Source organism: Cetorhinus maximus, unplaced genomic scaffold, assembly GCF_964194155.1.
Source record: "Cetorhinus maximus unplaced genomic scaffold, sCetMax3.hap1.1 HAP1_SCAFFOLD_347, whole genome shotgun sequence".
Classification (NCBI taxonomy): Eukaryota; Metazoa; Chordata; class Chondrichthyes; order Lamniformes; family Cetorhinidae; genus Cetorhinus; species Cetorhinus maximus.
This window is the reverse complement of record NW_027596294.1, coordinates 161,704-189,543: the sequence shown is the minus strand read 5'-3', so window position 1 is coordinate 189,543 and position 27,840 is coordinate 161,704. Positions and strand designations below refer to the sequence as shown.

The window sequence follows — 27,840 nt, the reverse complement described above, 5'->3', positions numbered from 1 at the left end:
AATGACCCATATATAATAATCCTGAAGCCTTGGCTATTAAGTTGCCTAAGTTGTAATATTCCTTCTAACTTACTATTTGGGACCTGCTCAAAGCTGTTGAAGAGTCTGTCTATTCCCCTGACTATATAATCTCCCACCAGTATCACTCTCCTATTCCTATGTCCCACCTACCTCTCACCCTCATCTCACTCAGGGTGAGACCCTGCTCCCTGGTGTCACATTGTTGTTCAGGAAGACCCTGCTTTGAGTTTCTGTCTCTATCCACCTTACAGCCCCCAATGCCAGTTATGTACTGGACAGTTCCAGTACTCAGGATCTCCATCCACCTGTGACTGTGATGTCCCTCTAGATGGTCACTCACTTCCCTCTTTCTATTCATCCCGTCATGCTGCCTCTTCCTGCCTGAGCTGCAGGTTCTTGCTCGAGTTTCAGAGTATTTTTCTGAACAGAAATTATATTTTAAAGCATCTTGTGAACCTACCTGGATTCATTCTCATTCTTCTGGAGGATGTTGGATCTTCTCCCATATTTGATCTTTCAGCCATGGTAATGACTAGCGTTCCCAGTTGCTCTGTAATAAGTATAATATTAATAGGAGGTTAGACGAGAATATTCAAATGAGAAAGAGAACATTGCCTTGTTAACCATGATATCAGTTCCTCCTCCCCCATCATTACAATAGCTGTTAGTTCTGGGATTGGGCATTTCCTAGTGTTATGATAAACTTTCCACATCAGGTGTGACATAGACCAGCTGCTCAGTGAAATCCACTGAGTCCCACTGATCTCCAAAACACAGTTCAAGTGGCTTAGCGTTGGTTAAGACTCCACAGTGGAAGCACCCATTAGTAAGATTTATTCACACAGTGCAGGGTAAAACCATACTAATTCCAAAGGCAGGGAACATTTTGTGGTCAATTGTGGTAAAGAATATCATTGATGAATTAAATAATCCTTTATTTTTTATACATTCGTGCAGAATTGAATATTTTATTTATTTACAAATGTTTGTTTAATATTTTGATTTCTTGAGATTAGATATTAAATTATGGTATTTTATAAATATGATATCTATCCACACCTACAATGTATTAGTGGGTGCGATTCCCCTGGTCTCCATGGGCAGTGACATTGTCCGTGTTTTCATGGAGATCTATCCTGGGGTTGGTGCTTCAATTTCAACATGTTTACCCTGTCTCTTGTCATACCAGAACCTGACTAATGAACAGAGTTTCAGGAAAGCATGTGTGAAAAAGAGAGGAAGAAAGAGAGAGAGACTAAGAGAAAGGAAAAGGAGAAGAAAAGAGAGCGAGAAGGGGGAGAGAGAATTCCAGCTCCGAAAATTGGAAATGGAGTTAGCAGCTCAAAGGCTGAAGCTGCGAAGGAAAAACTCTCTCTACTGGGTAACTGCCTCTATCTCCCTACCCCAAACCAATCTCTGATCTCCTTAAGTATGTTAGATTCATTCCCAAATTTGAAGAGTTTGATGTGGAATAGTTTTTTTGCCACTTTTCAAATAGTAACTGTGGAAGAATAAAATACATCTACAGGACAACTAAGGGTTAAACAGTTAAAACCATAGTGGAATACTACAGCACAGTTCCCTCTTTTGTTCTAGCAGGCGCACCTGCAGCTGCCAGCTAATTGAGCAGGAAAGGAGAAAAGGAGTATCATAAACAGGCTTCCTAGGATCCATGAGACAAGGCTAGGACGTCTGCCCCCAACACAAAGAGACAGGATCAAGCAATGGTCATCTGTTCTCTAAGAGTGTACACCCCCTACCACTAAAGATAAGGTCAAGCATGGTTATCTATTCTCTGTCTCACTTTTTATTACTACGTGGGCTTCCCCCAATATCCTGTATAGTCATAACTTAGAATAGACTAATTGTGTGTTGCATGCCAAAGACAATGATTCTCAATGTAATTGATTATTGAAAGTTAGACAGTCTTATCACCTTCAAGCTCTTTGATATGTACGACTTCTACTATAAATATGTGTGTACTCTGATGCTTCCTCAGAGTGTCAGCTAGCTCCATTGGATGCTGCTGGGCTCTCCGTGATATCACGATTTAATAAAGGCTTCCGAGACAAACCTCCTGGGTCTGAATGTTCACTCCGTTTTCCACGACAAATTGGCGACGAGGATGGGATCCGCCTGAAGTCCAGCAGCCTCTTAAGTTGGAGAGGTGATTGAAATCCTGGGCCGTCGGATCTCTAAAAAAAAAGAACCCTCGCGGAGAAAGGGAGGAATAACTCTCCTAAGTTAGGGTGAGTACGAATTGCATCCTAGCTGAAAGGGGATTGCAGTGAATTAGCGTCCCAGCTGAGAAGGGGACTGCCAGTAAAAGGGTAGCTACCGACCAAAGAGACTTAAGTTACCCAAAGAATCGGAGGACTTGTTAAGGAACTCTTAAACACCGGTGAGCGCATAGGGTAGGAAATGCGCCGCGCTGTAAATTGTGTTTTCTTTTCAGAAAAATGGGAGGTCGCAACAGCAGAGCGGGCTCTGCCACTCCCCCCGCTTCACAAAGTACTAAGAACAATCCGAAACCGGCGAAACCGGAGCTTAAATCAGGAACTTTGAAGATGGGCAAGAAAACGGAATGAAAAATGGATGGAGGAAAAAAAAAGTAGTAGTAGAATACCCAGGGGTTCGAGTCCCATGGAGGTGAAAAGTAAGTAATTTCTGTGTTTTCTTTTGTGTATATTATTAAGTAAAATGGGAAATATGATATCAAAGAAACCCCATGTTCCCCCTTTGAAGGGAACCCCAAATGCTTATATGTATGTCCATTACGGTCCTGAAATTGTCCAATATGTTTCTGATTGTGTTAAATGGACTCAAAGTAAAGGAGAGAGCTTCCCACCAGCTGGAACCTTTAATCGCGACAGATTTGTGCGCTTATAATATGTTTTAGTCCGCTACTGAATTTTCTGTAACTTAAAAAAAAAATGAATTGATCTAAGTTACAAGAGCTGTTTGTGCTGAAGAGAGAGAGAGAGAGGGAGAGATAGAGGGAACCGCTAGGGGGTTAATGAGCAATTTACAAGCAGCAGCGGAAAAAATGTGAGCTTTCGTCAGTTTGAAGGTCCCTATAGGTGGAGCCTTCAAGATCCCTTTATTCCCCACTGCTTCTCGAAGCTTCGTTTAGAGTTAAGTTCAATATTATAGGAGTATCGATACATACCTTTATATATGTGTTTTTTTGTGTGCAATGAAGCATTTGTATGTGAGCTTTAAGGTGTTTTCTTCCCTGAATTGTCTTTTGTGTGTGTAGTTGAGCACTTTAGAGTCGAAAGCCCCATCTTAGATTAAAGGAAAAGTTTATTCAAATATTCCAAAGTTTTGAGTATAAGGTTTGCGTTGAGATTTCTGGCAAAAATCGTAATTTGAAGGTAGTGTAAAAATAAAACAGGGCTTGACTTTGTTTGAGATGAACCAACCCTTGTACCACCCCCTTGAAGACTAGTAGGGAATAACCCTCATCATCAGCTTCCAAGCTTATTGGGATTAATACATACGAGTTCGTATTCTAAAATTCTGAGAAAAAGAAATTGCTTGAAATTCAGAAGGATCCTAGGAAACGAAAAGACATAAACACAAGATCTAGATGGTTCCAATGGATAAAAAGGGGTTTCTTAAGAAGAGGCGAATTAAATATTAAAGGAAATCTGCTTTCCAAAAGCACTGGAATTTGAATTTGGGACAATCTTGAGATGTAAAGTACAGTGTAATTTAACAGGTTACTTTTAAATCATTAGGATGCTATCTAAGATAAAGAATGTGTCGATAAACATACTTAAATTATAACTTGGATACAAATCATTACACATGAAAAAGAGGTTGTTTTAATTTTGATAGTGTAAATTACAGTTCTTACAAAGTTTAAAAATTTGAGGTTTGGTTCTTGATAAAGTTCTCAAAAGGGAATTTTCATTTTAAAAGGTCTGACAACAATTGGCACTAATTCAAATGCTGCAAGCTTTTGTGTTTGTAAGTCTGTTCCCAAAATATGAAGCTAAGCTCAAGACCTTGGCAAAGTTTGGCAGAAATCCAAGTTTTGGCCGAGTTAATGAATCTGGGATAATTCTAAAAGAAAAGGGTCAGCCACAATTTAGTGGGTTTCTTTTAAGACAATAAAATCTTTGAGAAGAAGAAAAGGAAGCAAAACATGTCAATACCTGATTTCTGTTTTTAAAACTGTTATGAGAATATTTTAAAGTCTCTCCAGGCAACATGAATAAGATAAGATGGTAGCTGTTGCAAGTGTAATATGGTATGAGGCAAGTAGGAGAATGAGTTAGGGAAAGAGGACTTAATGTACAAACTGTTTTAAGGGAAATTAATTTGATAATCTGGCCATCAACTGAGGCATTAGAACTGCATAGGGGAAGATAAGCAAAGATCTAGAGACAGAGATCCCCGTTGAAATGGAATAGTTAATATGGCCAAAAGAGTAAGGAAACATTTTAAACAATCAAGACAATAGAGAAACTGAACTCCAGAGAACCTTAGGATGATCATGGTCGGGAAAGAAAATTTAGAGGTAAAGGGAAAGCTGGAAAAAGGCTAAATAGATGTATTACTGACTATATTAACGTGCCTGCAAGCTACAAAAAGTAAAACCACAGGATTAACACCTTGATGACAGGCAGAGTTAAGCGGTTCCCAGAGAGAACCATCAATGGAAGTGAAAATACTGAGCCATTGAAAGATAGGATAAGAAGGTGCATTGTAGAGTTGTTTAAGGAATTGAGGTCTGACATGAGACAGCAGTAGGAGGGAGTAAACTGGAAGGAGTTTACCCAAATGGATTCAGATCAGGGAAATCATTTCACAGGGAGAGTCATTAAAGAAGTGTGTAATCTTATGGAGATTAAACAGAAATTCCATATTCCTTACCACCCCCAGAGTCCAGGGATGGTGGAAAGGATGAACTGAACTTTAAAAAAAAATCAATCAAGAGACAGGGAACAGCCCAATATTCTAATGCACTGCGGGCTACCCCAAGCAGGACCGCCAGGTTCACCCCATTTGAAATGATAACAGGAAGGGCCATGCAATTACCTGAAGATATTATAGTAGGAGATGTAGGGCCTCAGAAAGGAAAAATACAGGACAATGTAAGGGAATTAAGTAGGCAATTACATGAGTGGAGAGAGGAAGTCAGAGACCGACAGGTGATTAAGGATATGGAAACAGGCAAATCCAAAGAGCAACAACGGACCATACCAGGTAATTATGGAGGTGATACATGCGCACTTGTAGATATGAGAACGGTAAGTTAAAGATACATGACAATTGACCAAGCGGTAACCCAGAGAATGTTAATGTCTCCACAGATCTACGATCCTGGTCGTGGGCCTATCAGTACTGGCAACAAGGTCGGGGAACATCACTGCTCATCCTGCACAGCAGGGGGAACTTTGGTACAGCATGGACAGTGCCGATTGACTCGCAACAGGGAATGATAAATGATAAACTGTGAGGAGGACAGTGTAGAACTTCAAATGGACATTGACACATTAATGGGGTGGGCAGATAGGTGGCAGATCAAGTTCAGTGCGGAGAAGTGTGAGGTGATACACGTTGGTACAAAGAACATGAAGGGACAGTACAAAACAAAGCATACTATTCTAACGGGCGTGCAGGAGCAGAGAGACCTGGGTGTATATGAACATATGTCATTAAAGGTGGCAGGACAGGTAGAGCGAGCTTTTTCTAAAGCGTACAGTATTCTAGGTTTCACTAATTGGGGCATAGAGCTCGATGGGAAGGGCCCTTCCAAGTCCTGCTCACCACCCATTTGGCCGTAAAGGTTGAAGGATGCCCTTGTGGATCAACGCATCGCACGTCAAGCGAACGCTGACCTCGGACGGAAGTGCTTGTGCAAGAACTTTAACTGAGCCGTTGGAATGCTGACTCTGATTTGGATCCTGTCCTGCGTGGTCCTTGCAGGGGCATGGAATACCAATTCTGCCGTGCAACGAATGCAGGCCGTAGCCTCGCAAGTTAATCAGACTAAATGTTGGATTTGTACTCATTTTCCTCTATGCAAAACAGCAGCTGAATTGCATGAGAGGGTGGAAAGGACCCTATCTTGTGCTGCTAACAACTCGAACGGCCCTGAAGATAAAAGGGAAGGAAGACTAGGTCCACGCCACTCGCTGTAAAAGACATTGTCCGGCAACAATATAGCAGCTGTTACCAAGTGAGCTAATTTGTATTATGTATTGAAACGGAAAGTTTGAGTAATTTTTATAAAAAAGAATCATGGTGGTCTGTAATACTAGGTTGGTTCTCCGGTTGGGGAAGTTGGTTGCTATACGTTTTAATTGGGTTGGTCGTAGCATGTGTTATAGGGTGTTGTGCATGTATTGCTTTGCGAATTTGCTGTTTCCAGGTTATTAACAGTGTCTCTACTGGATTAGGAGGAGCTCCAGTTTCCCTCAATTGATACGCACTGGCCCCCAGCGAAACCCACTGGTGGGGAGAAAAGGTTTACCCTGCCAGGGATCGGCCTTTCCCTTATGGATATGAGCCCCCCTATGATGATGAAGATACTATTCCTCATTGGTATTAATCTGAAAGATTAACAAGGAGGGATTGTGGAAGAATAAAATACATCTATAGGACAACTAAGGGTTAAACAGTTAGCACCATAGTGGAATACTACAGCACAGTTCCCTCTTTTGTTCTAGCAGGTGCACCTGCAGCTGCCAGCTAATTGAGCAGGAAAGGAGAAAAGGAGTATCATAAACAAGCTTCCTAGAATCCTTGAGACAAGGCTAGGATGTCTGCCCCCAACACAAAGAGACAGGATCAAGCAATGGCCATCTGTTCTCTAAGAGTGTACACCCCCTACCACTAAAGATAAGGTCAAGCATGGTTATCTATTCTCTGTCTCACTTTTTATTACTACGTGGGCTTCCCCCAATATCCTGTATAGTCATAAATAAGAATAGACTAATTGTGTGTTGCATGCCAAAGACAACGATTCTTAATGTAATTGATTATTGAAAGTTAGACAGTCTTATCACCTTCAAGCTCTTTGATATGTACGACTTCTACTATAAATATGTATGTACTCTGATGCTTCCTCAGAGTGTCAGCTAGCTCCATTGGATGCTGCTGGGCTCTCCGTGATATCACAATTTAATAAAGGCTTCTGAGACAAACCTCCTGGGTCTGAGTGTTCACTCCGTTTTCCGCGACAGTAACAGAACCACTATAATGGCCAGCAGATATCTGGATGTTTTTAATTCAATGGCAGCTGTCAGGGAGAGTTCAAAATGTCTTCTCCGTGCTGACTCCTGTCATGCCCACTAATTATGAAGAGACCAAGGCTGCCATCCTTAGTGCCTATGATTTCATTCCGGAGACATACCGCCAGCAATTTCAGAACACTCATATGAAGCGCACACAGACCTACATCGAATTCGAGTGGCTGAAGCAAATTGTGTTCGATAGTGGGTCCACTCTTTAATAATTCAGTGCACCTCCGAGGGATTGCACGAATTGATATTGCTGGAGGAATTTAAAAACTGCATACCCTTCAACTGACAGATGCTTTTGATGGAACAGAGAATCCTCACAGCCAATGATGCAGCTAAAACAGCGGACAACTGCGACTCCACCCAGAGGCCTGGAAAGTCAGGCAGCATTTCCAAACCATTTTCATGATCATTGGAACATAAATAAGGCGAAGCAGACAGGAAAGGCCCTCCATCCAGAAAGGAAAGTACAAATGAGGGTGCGAGAAATTCCCAAGCTCGAAAATAGAACACCTGTCAACTGCTGTGCTCCCATTGTAGTAATACGGGACATTCCAGACCTGAAAGCTGGAGATTGAGAGGGAAACCTATGGGTCTGATAGGGCTACATAACAGTAATCACCAGAAGGACATGCCAATGGGTAGTCCAGCAGAGCAGGTAGAGATACTTGTTTCAGGGACTTGCCCCTTGGAGGGTGTGGCCTTATGCGTGGCTGAGCCAGACAAACGCCCAGAAAGTTTTTAGAGCGTTGTTTTTCCGGGAACAGGGTTCCAGTGCCCATCCCATGACCTGAGCAAAGCCATTATACTGCTCCAGGATATCGGGGCCACTCAGTCCTTAATTTATTGGTGGGGAATGGGGAGAGGTAAGCCTGCTTCCGAGTCCTCCCTGGAAGCCAAGGGAGTGATCAGTCAAGTGAAATGAGGATACATGTCTGTCCACCTCCATCGGGACCACATACTGTGTGACCTAGTCCCGGGCCGAATAAAGGCAGGAGTTCTCCCCAAACTACTGGTATCAGGGATCGCTTCCCTCCACAGACACAATTAGGCAGGTAATAAAGTTTTAGGTAGGAAAAGAAAAGAGGCCAACAACAGCCTGCGGGATTCTGCAGGAGCACAGGGAGCTGGAGAATGTTCAGAGTCCCTAAAGGATGAAATAGAAACTGTAACAAGTGAGAGAGCTAAGAGAGAGTTGATGAATTTAACAAGGCCGAAGTTAGGCCAGTGGAGTTAAAAAAGGTCCAGGAAGGGCCAGTAGAACTTAAAACAGACTCACAGAATGAGCCCGAAATTGGGTTGGCCAATGCACCCATCCCAGAATCAAAAACGGACTGGAGAAGTCCCAGGGCAGGAAAAGGGACTGCGAGGGAGATGCTCGATCTACATGAGAGCGTGAGGAAAAGAAAATTGTTAACACAGGAAAGGTAAGAGTTGAAGAATATAACCCAAAGGAGGGCTGGTGGAAACCTTCTTTCGAGCGTTAAATAGGGACGAAGGGAGATCCCAAGCGGACATTGAGTGAGACGCCTCACCCAGTTGAAGAGCAAAATTCGAGGTTAGCTGGAGGTGAAGATCCACTTGAGGGAGGAAGTATCCCAGAGGACATTAAACAAGTTAGAGTAATGCCGATTCCAAACCAAAGGAATGATCTCATGCGCCAATGATCTGTTCAGCCCATATTTTATTGCAGAATTGAATGAGGACCAGGGAAGTTCCGAAATAGGCAAAGAAAGAGTGAGGGTGATACCTCGCTTGATTGAAGAGCCACAGGGAATTACAGCAGGAGCTGAACATTGATCTGAGGGCAGGGGTATTCCACCAGACATTGAACGCCTGAGAGGAAAACCCATTCCCAAAATAGAAGATAGGAAGAGTAAGGATGAATTTCAGGGTGAAGCCCACATTGAACCCCCAACTACCTGACAAGCCAAGAGAGAAATTGGACTCCATATTTGCCCACCTAAACGGAGAACTGTGAGACAACATAACAGGGCCGCTAACTGAATTTAAAGCAATCTGTAAAGACACACCGGACTGCACCACTATCACTCTAACGGATATGCATGCGGGAGAGACCCCTTTCATCAGGTTAGTTGCAGAAAAGCTGGTCCAGGTTCGGGAGGAGATTACCCACATGTTGCAGTACCAACAAATAGAGCCTAGCAGCAGTAACCGGAACACTCCAATTCTGCTCGCACTCAAGCCAAACGCTGAAGCAGAATCCCTGCAGGGGGCGAAAATCACATTGCAGTCCACCAATCTCCTGCACGCAGTGTAACAGCAGTGTCAGAGTTTGAGCAGCTGAATTCACAGGTTACGAAAGCGGACAGGGAAGAGTTACTCTTGACAGGAGCAGATCAGCCCTAAAGTCAGAAGAATTGGCACTTACAGTGAGAAACCTAGATTACCCGTCCAGGTAACCCAGAGCAGTTTAACTGTTACTAACAACCTGGGTGCTAACCACCATGTAAAACCCCAAAAGATCTTAGGCAATATGCTATCAGGAATTGAACAGGCACTGTGTTCTGAAGTAAATATATTTGCTTACGCCTCCCCCACAAAAAAAAGAAAACAGAACTATATTGCCCAAATATTCTTCCCAAAAGAGACAGTTTTTTTAAAAAAAAAACGATGTACCACATTGCCATTGCCAGAAGGATTGACACTGGTTGTGTTCAGTTTCACTTATTTCCAAAGGAAATAAGTCCTTAAAGGAAAAAGAATGCAGGACTACAGGATGGGATAGAGCGTCCATCCGATTTCTCTTGCAAAGAGCTAGCATGGATTCGCTAACCTTCTTCAGTGCTGTCATCATTTTATTAATCAATCAGCGATGACGTAAAAAGCTGGTTCAGCGCTGTGCTTCCATAGTAAAACTCTATAACAGTAGTCAGTATATTCTGGATTCTTACCTTGTGCTGCGGTATCTGATTCTGCTTCCAGAGAGTCTGGATAAATTAGTGAAGTAGGTTCTGCAGTTTCCTGAATACTCCCTAGGTAAAGATCAATTACACATCACAGTCAAAAACAAGACCTTCAGCCTGATCAGTACAATCCCTCCCCACCCTGTTCTCTCAGTTGGAGCTGGATCTGAATTACACACTGTCTTATTTAGATTGAATTGTGACAATATTGATCATTTTTGACTGTTATTAATTGTGTGTGTGGTGACAATAACTACACATTCCCTGCTCTTTCACCTGAGGTTCAGAAGACCCGACAAAGACCCGAAAAAGCTGTAGCTGGAAGCGATATTGTGTCATTATTTTATTGCCCACAGTATAACTTCTTTATAATTTGACTATAAGAGGCTGGAAGAGAGCAAGGTGCAAAGGCCATTGCTCACTTATTGCATTTGTAGAGAGGAGGGAAGGCTACACAGAGCTTTCTTAAGCTGAAATATCTTTGCTTTCGATCTCTCACTGTGTTTCTGTCCCAATTCTAATTGTGTAATATCTTTGGGTTTTAGTTGCATTAATCTCGGTATCCAGCCTCCTTTCATGCTAACCAGATTCTACTGTCCTGAATTTGTACAATGTCTGTCATAGGCTGGTTTATCATTAGGAACAGAGGAATGGTTATTATCTCCTGTAAATAGTTCCTAGTTAACAAGCAGTAGTTTCTCCTTAGTAAATAACAGACTAAGCTCTGATAAGAAAAATTACAATTACTTAGCTGCAATATTTTGCGACTGTGCTTATGTGCTTGTTTCACTTACTGGAAATGAATTAATAAATGTCTGTCCCGTAAAGAGGACTGATTGACCAGATGTGGCAGCCCAGTGATCGGAAAGGAGTGGCTCTGAGAGTCCTCGATATCGATTCCGGACCCCATAAAGTCTCATGGCATCAGGGAAAACGTGGGCAAACAAACCTCCTGCTGGTTACCATCAACTGACACCCACCACACCCAACCCCACCCCCCGCCCTCCCCTGTTCCCTCCGCCCAAAACCACCCCCCTCCCCACAATCCCCGCGATACCTGTTCGCCTTCAGCGAAATACTCAGCACTCTTACATATTGAAAAAAAAACACTTGGAATAGGAACTGAGGGCATCAAGGGCACAGAATACACTCTGGTGAGGAAACTCCAATCTCCATTGAATCCCAAGATTGGCTCGGTAGTAAGACTACTAACGGAGTCCAAAAAGACAAAGCTGCTAGACTTTGTGGCAGGTGGGGAGGAACTATCAAGAGTGAAAAACCATACTTGACCTCATCCTCTCAAATCTGCCTGCCTTCCCAGGACACTTTTGGTAGGAGTCACCACTGTACAGTCCTTGTGGAGCTGAAGTCCTATCTTCACATGGAGAATACCCTCCATTCGTAATAAATGGGATAGATTTCAAACATATCAAGCAACTCAACACTGGGCATCCATGAGTCACTCTGGGCCATCGGCAGCAGCGGAATGGTACTCAAACACAACATGTAAACTCATGGCCTGCATAATCTCAACTCTACCATTAAACCTGGGTTCAACCCTGGTTCAATGAAGAGTGCAGGAGGGCATGCCAGGAGCTGCAACAGTAGTAACTAAAAGTGATGTGTCATCCTGATGAAGTTAGAACACCTTCAGCCAGATGTGCCGAGTGGATGACCTAACTCACTCTCCTCTGGAGGCCCCCAGCATCACAGGTGCCAGTCTTGGGCCAGCCGATTCGATTCACTCCACGCGATATCAAGAAAGGGGAGAAGGCATGGCATACTGCAAAGGCTGTGGACCCTGACAATATTTCGGCAAAAGCACTGAAAATATAGAGTACAAACTGAAGTAAGTGAGGACAGATCTTCAGTGTTCTTTGAAGAACACTGATTCAGCTTCAACTCCGAGTATTGTGTTGAATTCCGGACACAATTAAAAAAGGTTGTAACAGTTTGAGAGAGGGTGAAGAAAAGATTTTGCAGATTTATAGGGACTAGGGATTTCAGTTACATGGATAGATTTCGAACCTGGAATGGTATTCCTGGAAAGGTTGAGAGAAGATTTGAAGAAGTGCAAAACGATACAAATTCCCGCATTTGGCCACTATTTTCCGGCGTTGGGCATCATGGTGGACGTGAGGGGTAAATACATTGAGAATGGACAAAAACGTCTTTCAAGCTTTCGTGAAACCAGTTGTGGTTGTCCGCTCCACCTGTAAATGGCCGGCCGTGTTTCTCACTGCTGCACGTCATGTACCTAACTTCAATACTGTTAGATCTCAGTGTAAGCCCTGCCCACCAGAATCATCCCCACAAACTGGATCATCCGAGCATGTCTGCCTGATCACATTTCGATGTGTTTCACAACTCTGGAAAAGTGACATGTACCTGGCGGCCTGCAATTCGCTTGGGACTTTGAGGTTTGTTTGTCTACCTTGCTTTGGACAACACGCATGGCCATCAGTGCCAGACTTCACAGGAAGCACCACATCATTTTTAATGGGGCAGGTCTCCAACTACCAGACAAGCCATAAGGTGGTGGTGGATTTTCAATGGCTGCAGGGCCAGGGTTTGCTTCTGGAAGAGAAGCAAGGGAAGAGGCTGCAGGTCAGGGCTTGTCTGGTAAAGAGGGATTACCCTAGGATGTGTCTGGGTGCACATATTGATCTGTCCAAGTGGCCTCAAGATAGTGAGTACTGGGGAGGCATTCTCCAGAGGAGGTGAGGACAGATGAAGATGTGAGCACATGTGTGAGAGACTGAAATGCGATGTTCCTTCAGCTGGCAGTGGGTGAGATGCTACTGCATGCCTGGTAGGTGTGAGATTGAGAGTTTAGAGAAATGAGATGGCTATCTTACACTGTCGGCACCGATGAGAAAATTCATACATTTTATGCACTGGATGGCCGATGGCTCAAGGCAGGTCTCACTGGCTCCACCTTCCCCGTGTAACACACCGTCTGAAATCACTGGATCCATCCTACCCGGGCTCAAGAGTGTCCGATCACACTGGCTCCATTCTCCCCATGTTATATACCGCCTGAAATCACTGGTTCCATCCTCCCCGGTTACTCACTGTCCGATCGCACTGGCTCCCTCCTCCCCGGGTTACTCACTGTCCGATCTCACTGGCTACATCCTCCCCGGGTTACACACTGTCCGATCTCACTGGCTCCATCCTCCCCGGGTTACACACTGTCCGATCTCACTGACTCCATCCTCCTCGGGTTACTCACTGTCCGATCTCACTGACTCCATCCTCCCCGGGTCACTCACTGTCCCTTCTCACTGGCTCCATCCTCCCCGGGTTACTCACTGTCCGATCTCACTGGCTCCATCCTCCCCGGGTTACTCACTGTCTGATCTCACTGGCTCCATCCTCCCCGGGTTACTCACTGTCCGATCTCACTTGCTCCATCCTCCCCGGCTTACACACTGTCCGATCTCACTGGCTCCATCCTCCCCGGGTTATTCACTGTCCAATCTCACGGGCTCCATCCTCCCTGGTTACCCACTGTCCAATCTCACTGGCTCCATCCTCGCCGGGTTAGTCACTCTCTTATCTCACTGGCTCCATCCTCCCCGGGTTACTCACGGTCCAATCTCACTGGCTACATCCTCCCCGGGTTACACACTGTCCGATCTCACTGGCTGCATCCTCCCCGGGTTACACACTGTCCGATCTCACTGGCTCCATCCTCCCCGGGTTACACACTGTCCGATCTCACTGGCTCCATCCTCCCCGGGTTACTCACTGTCCGATGTCACTGGCTCCATCCTCTCCGGGTTACTCACTGTCCGATGTCACTGGCTCCATCCTCCCCCAGTTACTCACTGTCCGATCTCACTGGCTCCATCCTCCCCGGGTTACTCACTGTCCGATCTCACTGGCTCCATCCTCCCCGGGTTATTCACTGTCCAATCTCACGGGCTCCATCCTCTCTGGGTTACTCACTGTCCGATGTCACTGGCTCCATCCTCCCCCGGTTACTCACTGTCCGATCTCACTGGTTCCATCCTCCCCGGGTTACTCACTGTCCGATCTCACTGGCTCCATCCTCCCCGGTTTACCCACTCTCTGATCTCACTGGCTCCATCCTCCCCCGGTCATTCAGTGTCAAATCTGCCTGGATCCTGGAAAGTTTCCAGTGGATTGGAAATATAGTAATATAACGCCCTATTCAAAATGTTGGTGGGAGGGGGGAGGCAGAAAGTAGGAAACTATAGATGACTTAGTTTAACGCCTTTTGTTGGGAAATTGGTGGAAGCCACTATTCAGGAAGTAGTAATGGGGTATTTGGAAAGTCAAAATGCAATCCATCGGAGTCAGCATGATGTTATGAAGAGTAAATCGTGTTAGACTAATTTGCTAGAGTTCATTGAAGATGTGACAAGCAAAGTGGATAATGGTGATCCTGTAGATGTAGTATATCTGGGCTTCCAGGGGTCTTTGTTAAGTTGCTGCACCAAAGATTAAACACAAGATAAGATCGAATGGAGTGAGGGGTAATATATTAGCTTAGATAGAGGATTGGCCAACCAACAGAAAGCAGAGTGTCGGCATATATGTGTCTTTTTCTGGATGGCAAGCTGTAACTAGTGGGTTGTCACAGGGTTCGTTCCTTGGGCCCCAACAATTTACAACCTGTATTAATGACTTGTATTCAGGGATAGAAGGTACTATAGCTAAACTTGCAGACGATACCAAAATAGATGGGAGAGCAAGTTGCAATGAAGAACTAAGAAATTTACAAATGGATATAGACAGGTTAGGTGAATGGGCCAAAATTTGGCAGATGGGGTTTAACGTAGATAAGTGTGAGGTCATCCATTTTGGTCAGATGAATGAAAAGGCGACTTATTATTTAATTGGAGAGAAAATGCAGAATGCTTCAGTGCAGAGGGATCTGGGTGTACTCGCGAGAGTGTAGAAGAATGGGAGGAGATCTAATTGAGGTATATAAGATACGGAAGTAGATAGACAAAGTAGACGTGGAGCGGATGTTTCCCCTTTTGGGGCATTCTGGAACGAGAGGCCATAGCTTTAGGCTAAGGGGTGGTAGATTTAAAGCAAACATGAGGAGGGATTACTTTTCTCAAATGGTCCTGAATCTTTGGAATTCACTCTCTCAGATTGCAGAGGATGCTGAGTCGCTGAATAAATTTAAGGCAGAGATCGACATATTTTTAATTAGTAATGGGTTGAAAGGTTATGGGGAGAGGCCGAAATGAGATCAGCCATGATCGTAATGAATGGTGGGACAGGCTCGAGGGGCTAATTTCCTATTCCTGATCCTAGTTCTTATGTTCTTAGATCATTGAAGATAGCAGGACAGGTGGATTGAGCTGTTAATAACCCATATAATATCCTGGGCTTTATAAACAGGCGCATAGGGTACAAGGCCATAAATGCTAAATTTATATAAGGCACTCATTCGACCTCAGCTGGAATATTGTGTACTGTTCTGGGCACCATATTATAGGAAGGAAGTAAACACATTGGAGAGGGTGCTGAAGAGGTTTACAAGAATGGTGCCAGGGATGAGAAACTTCAGCTACGAGGACAGTTCGGACAGGTTGCGACCTTTACCCTTAGATAGAAGAAGGTTGAGAGGAGGTTTGATAGAGATGTTCAAAATCATGTAGGGGCTGGACAGTGTAGATAGGGGGAAGCTGTTCCCACTCGTAAAAGGATGAAGAACAAGAGGGCACAGATTTAAAGTGATTTGCAAAGGAAGCAAATGTGAGGTGAGAAAACTTTCAGACAACGAGCGTGGAATGCACTGCCTGAAAGTCTGGTGGGGGCAGGTTCAATCGAGGCATTCAAGAGGGCGCTCGATGATTATTTGAATAGAAACAATGTGCAGGGGTATGGTGAAATTGCAGGGCAACGGCACCAGGTCATAATGCTCATTTGGAAAGCTGGTGTAGACATGATGGACTGAATGCCTCCTTCTGTGCCGTTAAAATTCTGATCTGACTGGCTCCATCCTCCCTGGGTTACACACTGTCCAATGTCACTGGCTCCATCCTCCCGGGTTACACACTGTCCAATGTCACTGGCTCCATCCTCCCCTGGTTACACACTGTCCAATGTCACTGGCTCCATCCTCCCCGGGTTACACACTGTCCAATGTCACTGGCTCCATCCTCCCCGGGTTATTCACTGTCCGATCTCACTGGCTCCATCCTCCCTGGGTTACACACTGTCCAATGTCACTGGCTCCATCCTTCCCGGGTTACACACTGTCCGATCTCACTGGCTCCATCCTCCCCGGGTTACTCACTGTCCGCTCTCACTGGCTCCATCCTCCCCGGGTTACACACTGTCCGATCTCACTGGCTCCATCCTCCCCGGGTTACACACTGTCCAATGTCACTGGCTCCATCCTCCCCGGGTTACACACTGTCCGATCTCACTGGCTCCATCCTTCCTGGGTTACACACTGTCCAATGTCACTGGCTCCATCCTTCCCGGGTTACACACTGTCCGATCTCACTGGCTCCATCCTCCCCGGGTTACTCACTGTCCGCTCTCACTGGCTCCATCCTCCCCGGGTTACACACTGTCCGATCTCACTGGCTCCATCCTCCCCGGGTTACACACCGTCCAATGTCACTGGCTCCATCCTCCCCGGGTTACTCACTGTCCGCTCTCACTGGCTCCATCCTCCCCGGGTTACACACTGTCCAATGTCACTGGCTCCATCCTCCCCGGGTTACACACTGTCCAAAGTCACTGGCTCCATCCTCCCCGGGTTACACACTGTCCAATGTCACTGGCTCCATCCTCCCCGGGTTACACACTGTCCAATGTCACTGGCTCCATCCTCCCCGGGTTACTCACTGTCCGTTCTCACTGGCTCCATCCTCCCCGGGTTACACACCGTCCAATGTCACTGGCTCCATCCTCCCCGGGTTACACACTGTCCAATGTCACTGGCTCCATCCTCCCCGGGTTACTCACTGTCCGATCTCACAAAAGGTAAATCATGCTTGACAAATCTACTGGATTTGTTCGATAATGGAACTAGTAGAGTTGATGAGCGGGAGCCAGTGGATATGGTTTATTTGGAACTCCAGAAGGCTTTCGACAAAGTCCCACATAAGAAATTAGCATGTAAAATTAAAGCGCATAGGATTGTGGGTAGTGTATTGAGGTGGATAGAAACCTGGTTGGCAGACAGGAAACAAAGAGTAGGAATAAACGGGCATTCTTCCAAATGGCAGGCAGTGACGAGTGGGGTACCACAGGAATCGGTGCTGGGACCCCAGCTATTCACAATATATATTAATGATTTAGATGAGGGAGCTAAATGTAATAGCTCCAAATTTGCAGATGACACAAAGCTGGGTGGGAGGGTGAGCTGTGAGGAGGATGCAGAGCTGCTTCAGTGTGATTTGGACAAGCTGAGTGAGTGGGCAAATGAATGGCAGATGCAGTATAATGTGGATAAATGTGTGGTTATCCACTTTGGTAGCAAAAACAGGAAGGCAGATTATTATCTGAATGGCTATAAATTGAGAGAGGGGATTGTGATATGAGACCTGGGTGTCCTCGTACACCAGTCGCTGAAGGTAAGCATCCAGGTGCAGCAGGCGGTAAAGAAGACAAATGGTGTGTTGGCCTTCATAGCCAGAGGATTCGAGTACAGGAATAGGAATGTCTTGCTGCAATTGCACAGGGTATTGGTGAGACCACACTTGGAATAGTGTGTGCAGTTTTGGACTCCTTATCTGCGGAAGGATGTTCTTGCTATAGAGGGAGTGCAGCGAAGGTTTACCAGACTGATTCCTGGGATTGCTGGACTGACATATGAGGAGAGATTGGGTCGCTTAGGATTATGTCTCTGGAGTTCAGAAGAATGAGGGGGGGATCTCATAGATACCTATAAAATGCTAACAGGACTAGACAGGGTAGATTCAGGAAGGATGATCCCGATGGTGGGGGAGTCCAAGACTAGGGGTCAGAGTCTGAGGATAAGGAGTAGACCATTTAGGGTTGAGATGAGGAGAAATTTCTTCACCCAGAGAGTGGTGAGCCTGTGGCATTCATTACCACAGAAAGCAGTTGAGGCCAAAATATTGTATGTTTTGAAGGAATTAGATATAGCTCTTGGGGCAAAAGCGATCAAAGGATATGGGGAGAAAGCGGGAGCAGGTTATTGAGTTGGATGATCAGCCATGATCATAATGAATGGCCTACTCCTGCTTTTTTATATGTTTCAATGAAATCACCCCTCACTCTTCTGAGCTCCAGTTTTAACCCAGTCTGACCAACCTTTCCTCAAAAGACAGCCTGTACATTCCAGGTATCAATCGAGTAAACCCCCTCTGAACTGCCTCCAATCCATTTACATCCATCCTTAATATGGAGAACAAAACTGCACACAGTATTCAAGCTGCAGTCTCACCAATGCCCTGTACAACAGAAGCATAACGTCCTTACATTTGTGTTATATTCCTCTCCTAATAAAGGATAGCATTCCAGTAGCCTTCTTAATTACTTGCTTTGCCTGCATATTAACTTCTTGTGACTCACGGCTATGTGGGAAATTGCCCAGGCATATCCTGCACACAAAAAACAAGACAAATCCAACTCGGCCAATTACCTCCCCATCAGTCTACTCTCGATCAATAGTAAAGGAATGGAAGGGGTCAGCAACAGTGCTATCAAGCAGCACTTGCTTAGCAATAACCTGCACAGTGATGCCCAGTTTGAGTTCTGCCAGGGCCACTCAACTACTAACCACATTACAGCCTTGATTCAAACATGGACAAAAGAGCTGAACTCGAGGTAAGGTGAACGTGGCTCCCCTTGACATCAAGGCCACATTTGACAGTGTGTTACACCAAGGAGCCCTGGCAAAACAGGAGTCAAAGGGAAATGGGGGAAAATCTCCACTGGTTGGAGTCATACCGAGCACAAAAGAATATGGTTGTGGTTGCTGGAGATCAGTCATCTCAGCTCCAGGACATCACTGCAGGAGTTCCTCAGGATAGTGTCCTCGGCCTAACCACCTTCAGCTGCTTCATCAATGGCCTTCCTTCCATGATAAGGCCAGAAGTGGGGATGTTCGCTGATGATTGCACAATGTTCAGCACCATTCACGATAATGGAGCAGTCCACGTCCAAATGCAGGAAGAGCAGGACAATATCCAGACTTGGGCTGACAAGTGGCAAGTAACACTCACACCACACAAGTGCCAGGAAATGAACATCTCCAACAAGAGAGAATCTAACCACTTGATGTTCAATGGCATTACAATCACGTAACCCTCACTATCAACATACTTGGGGTGTGGGGGAAGGGGATTGGCGGGGTTACCATTGAACAGAAACTGAATTGGACTAGCCATATAAATACGATGGCTACAAGAGCAGGTCAGAGGCTTGGAATCCTGTGACTACTAACTCACCTTCTGATGCCTCAATGCCTATCCACCATCTACAAGGCACAAGTCAGGAGTGTGATGGAATACTCCCCACTTGCCTGGATGAGTGCAGCTCCCAGAATACCCAAGAAGCTTGACACCATCCAGGATAAAGCAGCCCACTTGATTGGCACCACATCCAAAAAATATTCACTCCCTCCACCACTGACACACAGTGGCAGCTGTGTGTACCATCTACAAGGTGCACTGCAGGAATTCACCAAGGCTCCTTCAACAGCACCTTCCAAGCGCACAGTCATTGCCATCTAGATGGACAATGGCAGCAGATAGATGGGAACACCACCACCTGGAAGTTCCCCTCCAAGTCACTCACCATCCTGACTTGGAAATATGCCACCGTTCCTTCACTGTCACTGGGTCAAAATCCTGGAACTCGCTTCTTAACAGCACTGTGGATGCACATATACCACATGGAATGCAGCAGTTCAAGAAGGCAGCTCATCAGCACCTTCTCAAGGGAAATTAGGGATGGGTAATAAATACTGGCCCAGCCACCGAAGCCCACCTCCCATGAATGAATGTTTTAAAATGCCAGTGCTAACAGGAAACTGAACATCACCCTGGATGGCCAGAGTCTGAACAATCGCCACCTTTTATATCTCGGCGTCATCCTCGACAGAAGTCTTACATACAAGCAGCACGTCATCAAGACAACAGAAAAATAACCTGCAACAGGCTCACAGTAAACTGACAAGATCCTCATGGGGATCACAGGCCAACATCCTAAGGATCTCTTCTCTTGCCATCATGTACTCAACTGCAGAATACTGCGGCCCAGTAAGATACCAATCTGACCACAACAAATGCACCAATGTACATCATGCAGGACTCTTTGATCAAATCACCTCCCCTGGTTCCCTGCTCTGAACAGCAGCACCCCCGTCCCCACCGCCCCACACCATCAGAAGGATAATTGCAACGGGCAAGCAATTGGCAAAAGTCTAGTCTAACCTAGAATGCTCTAATTCAACAACTTCCTCAACCCACCAGCAGTATACCTTCCATCACGCCACCCCATATGGTTCAACACACGACAGCGAGAAGTAACATCTGTGGACCCGGGGCAGGAGGATTAGCGGGAGAAACCATCCATCCGAAACCACTCTTGTTGTAGACTCCACTGGTCATCCACCCAGCTTTGAGCTCCGAGTGTGGGTCTCTTAAATCGTTTCTAGACTGACCAATGCTCTGTGCAGCACTCAATATTAGTGAGGTCGCCAAGACCATCCAGTATGCTGTGGTGTGGTCCAAACAATGACTCGTATTTTTGAGGAGTGTCCACTGACCAAACAAGAAGGCGGCTAAAAGAACTCCGTCTAGCCACTAACAAAGCTATTGCTTGGCTCTATGATTATACAAACATTAAATAAATCAATTTAAAATCTTAGATGAATGACAGGTGATCTCATTGAAACATAGAAGAATCTGAAAGGGCATGACCGTGTAGACACTGAAAAGCTGTTTCCCATGGCTGGGAATCTAGAAGATGGGATTACAGATTATTCACGACTGAGATAAGGAGGAACTGATTCACTCAGAATTGTGAATCTTTGGAATTCTCCACCCCAGAGATTGTGGATGCTTGTTTGATCTTGCATGGACTGCAGTGGTTCATGAAGGAACCTCACCACCACCTTCTCAATTGGGGATGGGCAATAAAAATGCCGCCTAGACAGTGACACCCACATCCAATGAAATAATAAAAGGAAGGATATAAGGAGCAGGCAGGAAAGCAGAGTTGAGGCAGAAGAGTCACTATGATCAGGCATAGTGCAGCAGACTCAAGAGGCCAAAGGGTCCACAGCTTATGTCCACAGCTACTTATGTTCCTGTGTTAAAATCATGGCATTGCCAGATCAGGAGGCAATGCAGTAACACACTAACAGAGACTTACAGTTCACTGCCCGGCAGACAGGAAGAAAAGACACTGATGTCTGTAGAGGAGCAGTCAGGGTCACAGCAGCAGTCGAGTTCACAGACTCTTCCAATCAGGCCACAGGTACAAATGGGAACAGCTGGAACAAGACAGAGAGAGAAATGTCTTACCACAGAGCACAGAAAGTATGAAAAACCATCTCCCTCCCATGTCTGAATCCACAATAATTTTCTTCTCCATTTCCCCATATCAATCTGCAAACTTATTCTCCCATTGCTTTCTACTTATTCAATTACTGGTGCCAGATATGCTCTCAAACCTTTGAATTAAAAATAATAAGGTGAATTTGTGGTCCAATTTTAATCGTGATGCAGGACCGAAGAGACTTCAAAGAAAACACACACAGATATTGAGACATTTTTTTTTCTACGTTATAAACAGAGTTATGGATTACAAAAATGAGGAAGTTATGTTCAATTTTTATCAATCATAGGTTGGGCCTGAGCGAGAGTTTCCAGGCACCACACTTAAAGAGCTGGAGCAGAATTAACAGAATGGTAGCAAGAATGAGAAACTTTACAAGATAAACTGCAGCGGTTCAAGAAGGTAATTAACCACCAGCTTGTCAACGGCATTTAGGAACATGTAACAGATGCTGGCCTTGTCAGTGACACCCAAATCCCATGAAAGAATTTTAAAAAAAACATCAGTTATGTGAAGCCCTGGGAAAACTGGTGCTGTTTCCCTTAGAGCGGAAAGGGAGATTGAACAGAGGAGTTCAAAATGAGGAAGGTTTTGATAGTGAGGGAGGAAGTGTTTCCATTGGCAGAGGGGTCGGAAGCAGAGGAGGACAGATTTATGGAATCTGTAATTGGCAAAGGAACCAGAAGGGAGATGAATTTTTATTTTAAACAATGAGTTATGATGATCTGGAAGGAGTGATATGAAAGAGCGGGCGCAGAAGTAACTCCCCATCCTGCACCACCCCTTCTCCCCACACCACCCTCCCCCGCCCCCTGCCAACTACGTGCTCTGATTGAGGATCTTAGGAATGTGAAAAGAATTGCTCAGTTGAAAGAAACTTTAATGACTGGTGTGGGAGGCCAGGGCAAGGGGACAACTGTCCTAATATCAGAGTCACGATTTTCAGGAGAGCAAGTTAAGAAACATTTCCTGACACAAAGGGTGAGGGAAGTGGAGAACTCTGTCCCAGAAAATTTGTGCTCGAGAACATTCCACACCATATCCAAGCTGTTCCAGTAAAGCTACAACAGCTACAGCTACCTGGCTATGTGGAAAATTGCCCAGTTATGTCCTGCACACAAAGAGCAGGACAAGTCCAAGCCAGCTAATTACTGCCCCATCAGTCTACTCTCCATCATCAGTAAAGTAGCAGGAGTCACCAACTGTGCTATCATGCAGCACTTGTTTAGCAATAACCTGCTCACTGACACCCAGTTTGGGTTCAGCCAGGGCCACTCAGCTCCTAAACTTATGACAGTGAGATGAGAGTGACTGCCCTTGAGATCAATTCTCCATTTGACTGAGTGTAGCATGAAGGAGCCCGAGCAAAACTGGAGTCAACGGGAATCAGGGGGAAAACTCTCTGCTAGTTGGAGTCATGCCTAGCACGAAGGAAGATGGTTGTTGGAGGTCAATCATCTCAGCTCCAGGAGTTCCTCAGGGTAGTGTCCTCAGCCCAACCATCCTTGGCTGCTTCAATGACCTTCCTTCCACAAGATCAGAAGTGGGGATGTTCGATGATGATTGCACAATGTTCAGCACCATTAGTGACTCCTCAGATACCGATGCAGTCCATGTCCAAATGCAGCAAGACCTGGACAATATCCAGGCTAGAGCTGACAAGTGGAAGTAACACTCACACCACACAGGTGTCAGGCAATGACCATCCCCAACAAGAGGGAATCCAACCATCGCCACTTGATGTCCAATGGCATTCCCATCACTGAATCCCCCACTATCAACATCCTGGGGTTTACCATTGACCAGAAACTGAGCTGCACCGGCCAAATAAAAACTGTGGCTACAAGAGCAGGTCAGAGGCTGGGAATCCTGCAGCGGGTAACTCGCCTCCCGACCCCCCCAAAGCCTGTCCATGAATGGGAACAAATCCAAACATCACCAGGGCTGAGTGAGGAAATCGCTGCCATGTCGGCAATGCCGCCTTTCCAAGGTCCCAGGAAGATGAGGGGATCCTCCCAGTCCCGGGACTCACATTGAAAACCCGCAAACTATTTACAGGCGATTTAAACTCTTCCCGCCTTTTCTCCCAGGCTCCGCTTTATTGCAATATCAGCCCGGCCCCGCCCCCAGCGCTAGCCCCGCCCCCAGGGCTAGCCCCGCCGGCCCGGCCCCGCCCCGCAGCCCTAGCCCCGCCGGCCCCGCCCCCGCCGGCCCCGCCCCCAGCGGCTCTCAGGTTCAACACACCCCGGCCAGCGGAGCAGGAAGTGGGTTGTAAACTGGGATCTCCGGCTGGAGCGGTTCCGGATGGAGTCTCTGCAGCTCCAGCCCCCATTCCCGCATTCACATTGGGCCCCAACTTCCAACTCCCGCCGGAAATTGCTGCCCCGCTGAATTTACACTGAAAATAAACGCCCGCTTACCGGGTCCGCAAAACTGCGACGCCGCTTCCGCTCCCCAGAGCCGCTCGGGGCGGAAAGGGAAAAGGCTCCTCGCGGGCCCAGCGCAGGCCCCGCCCCCGGTTACACAACACCCGCTGATTGGCTAACGGGCCAGGGAGATTGACAGGCCAGTGACAAGCTCAGTGGGCAGGAATTGGGGGGGGGGGCAGGAATTGGGGGGGGGGCGGCAGGAATTGGGGGGGGGGGGCAGGAATTGGGGGGGGGGGGGGGCAGGAATTTGGGGGGGGGGGGGGGCAGGAATTGGGGGGGGGGGGCAGGAATTGGGGGGGGGGGGGGCAGGAATTGGGGGGGGGGGGCAGGAATTGGGGGGGGGGGGGCAGGAATTGGGGGGGGGGGCAGGAATTGGGGGGGGGGCAGGAATGGGGGGGGGGGCAGGAATGGGGGGGGGGGGCAGGAATTGGGGGGGGGGGGGGCAGGAATTGGGGGGGGGGGGGCAGGAATTGGGGGGGGGGGCAGGAATTGGGGGGGGGGGGGGCAGGAATTGGGGGGGGGGGGCAGGAATTGGGGGGGGGGGGGCAGGAATTGGGGGGGGGGCAGGAATTGGGGGGGGGCAGGAATTGGGGGGGGGGGGGCAGGAATTGGGGGGGGGGGGCAGGAATTGGGGGGGGGGGGCAGGAATTTGGGGGGGGGGGCAGGAATTGGGGGGGGGGCAGGAATTTGGGGGGGGGGGGAGGAATTTGGGGGGGGGGTGTGGGCAGGAATTGGGGGGGGGGTGTGGGCAGGAATTGGGGGGGGTGGGGGCAGGAATTGGGGGGGGTGGGGGCAGGAATTGGGGGGGGGTGTGGGCAGGAATTGGGGGGGGTGTGGGCAGGAATTGGGGGGGGTGGGCAGGAATTGGGGGGGGTGTGGGCAGGAATTGGGGGGGGGTGGGCAGGAATTGGGGGGGGGTGGGCAGGAATTGGGGGGGGGGTGGACATGTCGGGGGGGGTGGACATGTCGGGGGGGGGTGGACATGTCGGGGGGGGGTGGACACGTGGGGGGGGGTGGACACGTGGGGGGGGGTGGACACGTGGGGGGGGGTGGACACGTGGGGGGGGGTGGACACGTCGGGGGGGGGTGGACACGTCTTGGGGGGGTGGACACGTCGGGGGGGGGTGGACACGTCTTGGGGGGGTGGACACGTCTGGGGGGGGTGGACACGTCTGGGGGGGGTGGACATGTCTGGAGTTTGGGGGTGGACATGTCTGGGGCGGGTGGACATGTCTGGGGGGGGGGGGTGGACATGTCTGGAGTTTGGGGGTGGGGGGGAAGCTCATGTCTGGAGTTTGGGGGTAAGGGGAATGCTCATGTCTGGAGTTTGGGGGTAAGGGGAATGCTCATGTCTGGAGTTTGGGGGTGGGGGGATATTCATGTCTGGAGTTTGGGTGTGGTGGGGGATGTTCATGTCTGGAGTTTGGGGGAGGGGAGATGGTCATGTCTGGAGTTTGGGTGGGATGGTCATGTTTGGGGGTGGGGGGGGATGTTCATGTCTGGAGTTTAGGGGTAAGGGGAATGCTCATGTCTGGTGTTTGGGAGGGGGGATGCTCATGTCTGGAGTTTGGGGAGGGTATGCTCATGTCTGGAGTTTGGGGGTAAGTGGAATGCTCATGTCTGGAGTTTGGGGGGGTGGTCATGTTTGGGGGTGGGGTGGATGTTCATGTCTGGAGTTAGGGGGTGGGGGGGGATGTTCATGTCTGGAGTTTGGAGTTGGGGGGTTGGTCATGTCTGGAGTTTGGGGATGAGTGGGATGGTCATGTCTGGAGTTTGGGGGTAGGGGGGATGGTCATGTCTGGAGTTTGGGGGTGGGGGGTGGATGTTCATGTCTGGAGTTTGTTGGGGGGATGGTCATATTTAGGGGTGGGAGGGATGTTCATGTCTGGAGTTTGAGGGTGGGCGGAATGCTCATGTCTGGATGTGGGGGTAGATGCTCATGTCTGGAGTTTGGGGGTAGATGCTCATGTCTGGAGTTTGGGGGTAGATGCTCATATCTGAAGGTTGGGGGTAGATGCTCATGTCTGGAGTTTGGATGTAGGTGCTCATGTCTGGAGTTTGTGGGTAGATGCTCATGTCTGGAGTTTGGGGGTAAGGGGAATGCTCATGTCTGGAGTTTGGGGGTAAGGGGAATGCTCATGTCTGGAGTTTGGGGGTGGGGGGATATTCATGTCTGGAGTTTGGGTGTGGTGGGGGATGTTCATGTCTGGAGTTTGGGGGAGGGGAGATGGTCATGTCTGGAGTTTGGGTGGGATGGTCATGTTTGGGGGTGGGGGGGGATGTTCATGTCTGGAGTTTAGGGGTAAGGGGAATGCTCATGTCTGGTGTTTGGGAGGGGGGATGCTCATGTCTGGAGTTTGGGGAGGGTATGCTCATGTCTGGAGTTTGGGGGTAAGTGGAATGCTCATGTCTGGAGTTTGGGGGGGTGGTCATGTTTGGGGGTGGGGTGGATGTTCATGTCTGGAGTTAGGGGGTGGGGGGGGATGTTCATGTCTGGAGTTTGGAGTTGGGGGGTTGGTCATGTCTGGAGTTTGGGGATGAGTGGGATGGTCATGTCTGGAGTTTGGGGGTAGGGGGGATGGTCATGTCTGGAGTTTGGGGGTGGGGGGTGGATGTTCATGTCTGGAGTTTGTTGGGGGGATGGTCATATTTAGGGGTGGGAGGGATGTTCATGTCTGGAGTTTGAGGGTGGGCGGAATGCTCATGTCTGGATGTGGGGGTAGATGCTCATGTCTGGAGTTTGGGGGTAGATGCTCATGTCTGGAGTTTGGGGGTAGATGCTCATATCTGAAGGTTGGGGGTAGATGCTCATGTCTGGAGTTTGGATGTAGGTGCTCATGTCTGGAGTTTGTGGGTAGATGCTCATGTCTGGAGTTTGGGGGTAGATGCTCATGTCTAGAGTTTGGGGGTAGATGCTCATGTCTGAAGTTTGGGGGTAGATGCTCATGTCTTGAGTTTGGGAGTTTGTGGGGTTGCTCATGTCTGGAGTTTGGGGGGGGTTGCTCATGTCTGGAGTTTGGGGGGGATTCTCATGTCTGGAGTTTGGGGGGTGATTTTCATGTCTGGAGTTTGTGGGGGACGGATGCTCATGTCTGGGGTTTAGGGGTGCGGGGCATGTTCATTTCTGGAGATTGGGGGCGGGGGGATGCTCATGTTTGGAGTTTGGAGGTGGGGGTGACGGGGTCTTTGTGAAGAAGGTCAGTGTTTCGGGGGAATTTACAGTATTTCTAGAGAGTGAAAGCTTTGTATTGAAGTCAGATTGTTGAATAGAGGGGGGGCCCGGGATTAACCTGCAGCTTTGGAGAGAAAAGGGAGCATTTGCGCCTCTCCTGAGGAAAATGGAGCAATGAGAGGCGGGGAGAATGGAGAAAGGCGAAAGGCTGCTTTTCCCTCCTAGACCCAGCTTCACTCTCGCTCTGAAGATCGTGTCCCCCAGCCCAAGGTGAAGAATGGGAACAAATCCAAACAACATCACCAGGGCTGAGTGAGGAAATCGCTGCCATGTCGGCAATGCCGCCTTTCCAAGGTCCCAGGAAGATGAGGGGATCCTCCCAGTCCCGGGACTCACATTGAAAACCCGCAAACTATTTACAGGCGATTTAAACTCTTCCCGCCTTTTCTCCCAGGCTCCGCTTTATTGCAATATCTGCCCCCCCCGCCCCCAACCCGGCC

At 47.7% G+C, this 27,840-nt stretch overlaps 1 protein-coding gene across 4 annotated transcripts in view; it reads right to left on the bottom strand.

Annotated features, from left to right (window-relative positions):
• Nucleotides 1-24,243, bottom strand: part of LOC144673347 (NACHT, LRR and PYD domains-containing protein 3-like) — a 66,547-nt gene extending 42,304 nt beyond the window's left edge. For 3 of the 4 annotated variants that reach the window (XM_078535239.1, XM_078535240.1, XM_078535241.1), the window contains exons 1-3: nt 24,160-24,243; nt 21,554-21,674; nt 482-571 (exon numbers count right to left, since the gene is read on the bottom strand). In XM_078535239.1, the coding sequence (XP_078391365.1) occupies nt 482-545 (64 nt within the window). In that variant the 5' untranslated portion in view covers nt 546-571; nt 21,554-21,674; nt 24,160-24,243. The remainder of the gene's footprint in view (nt 1-481; nt 572-21,553; nt 21,675-24,159) is intronic. The other variant, XM_078535242.1, reaches the window with a different exon arrangement.
• Nucleotides 24,244-27,840: the final 3,597 nt, after the last annotated feature.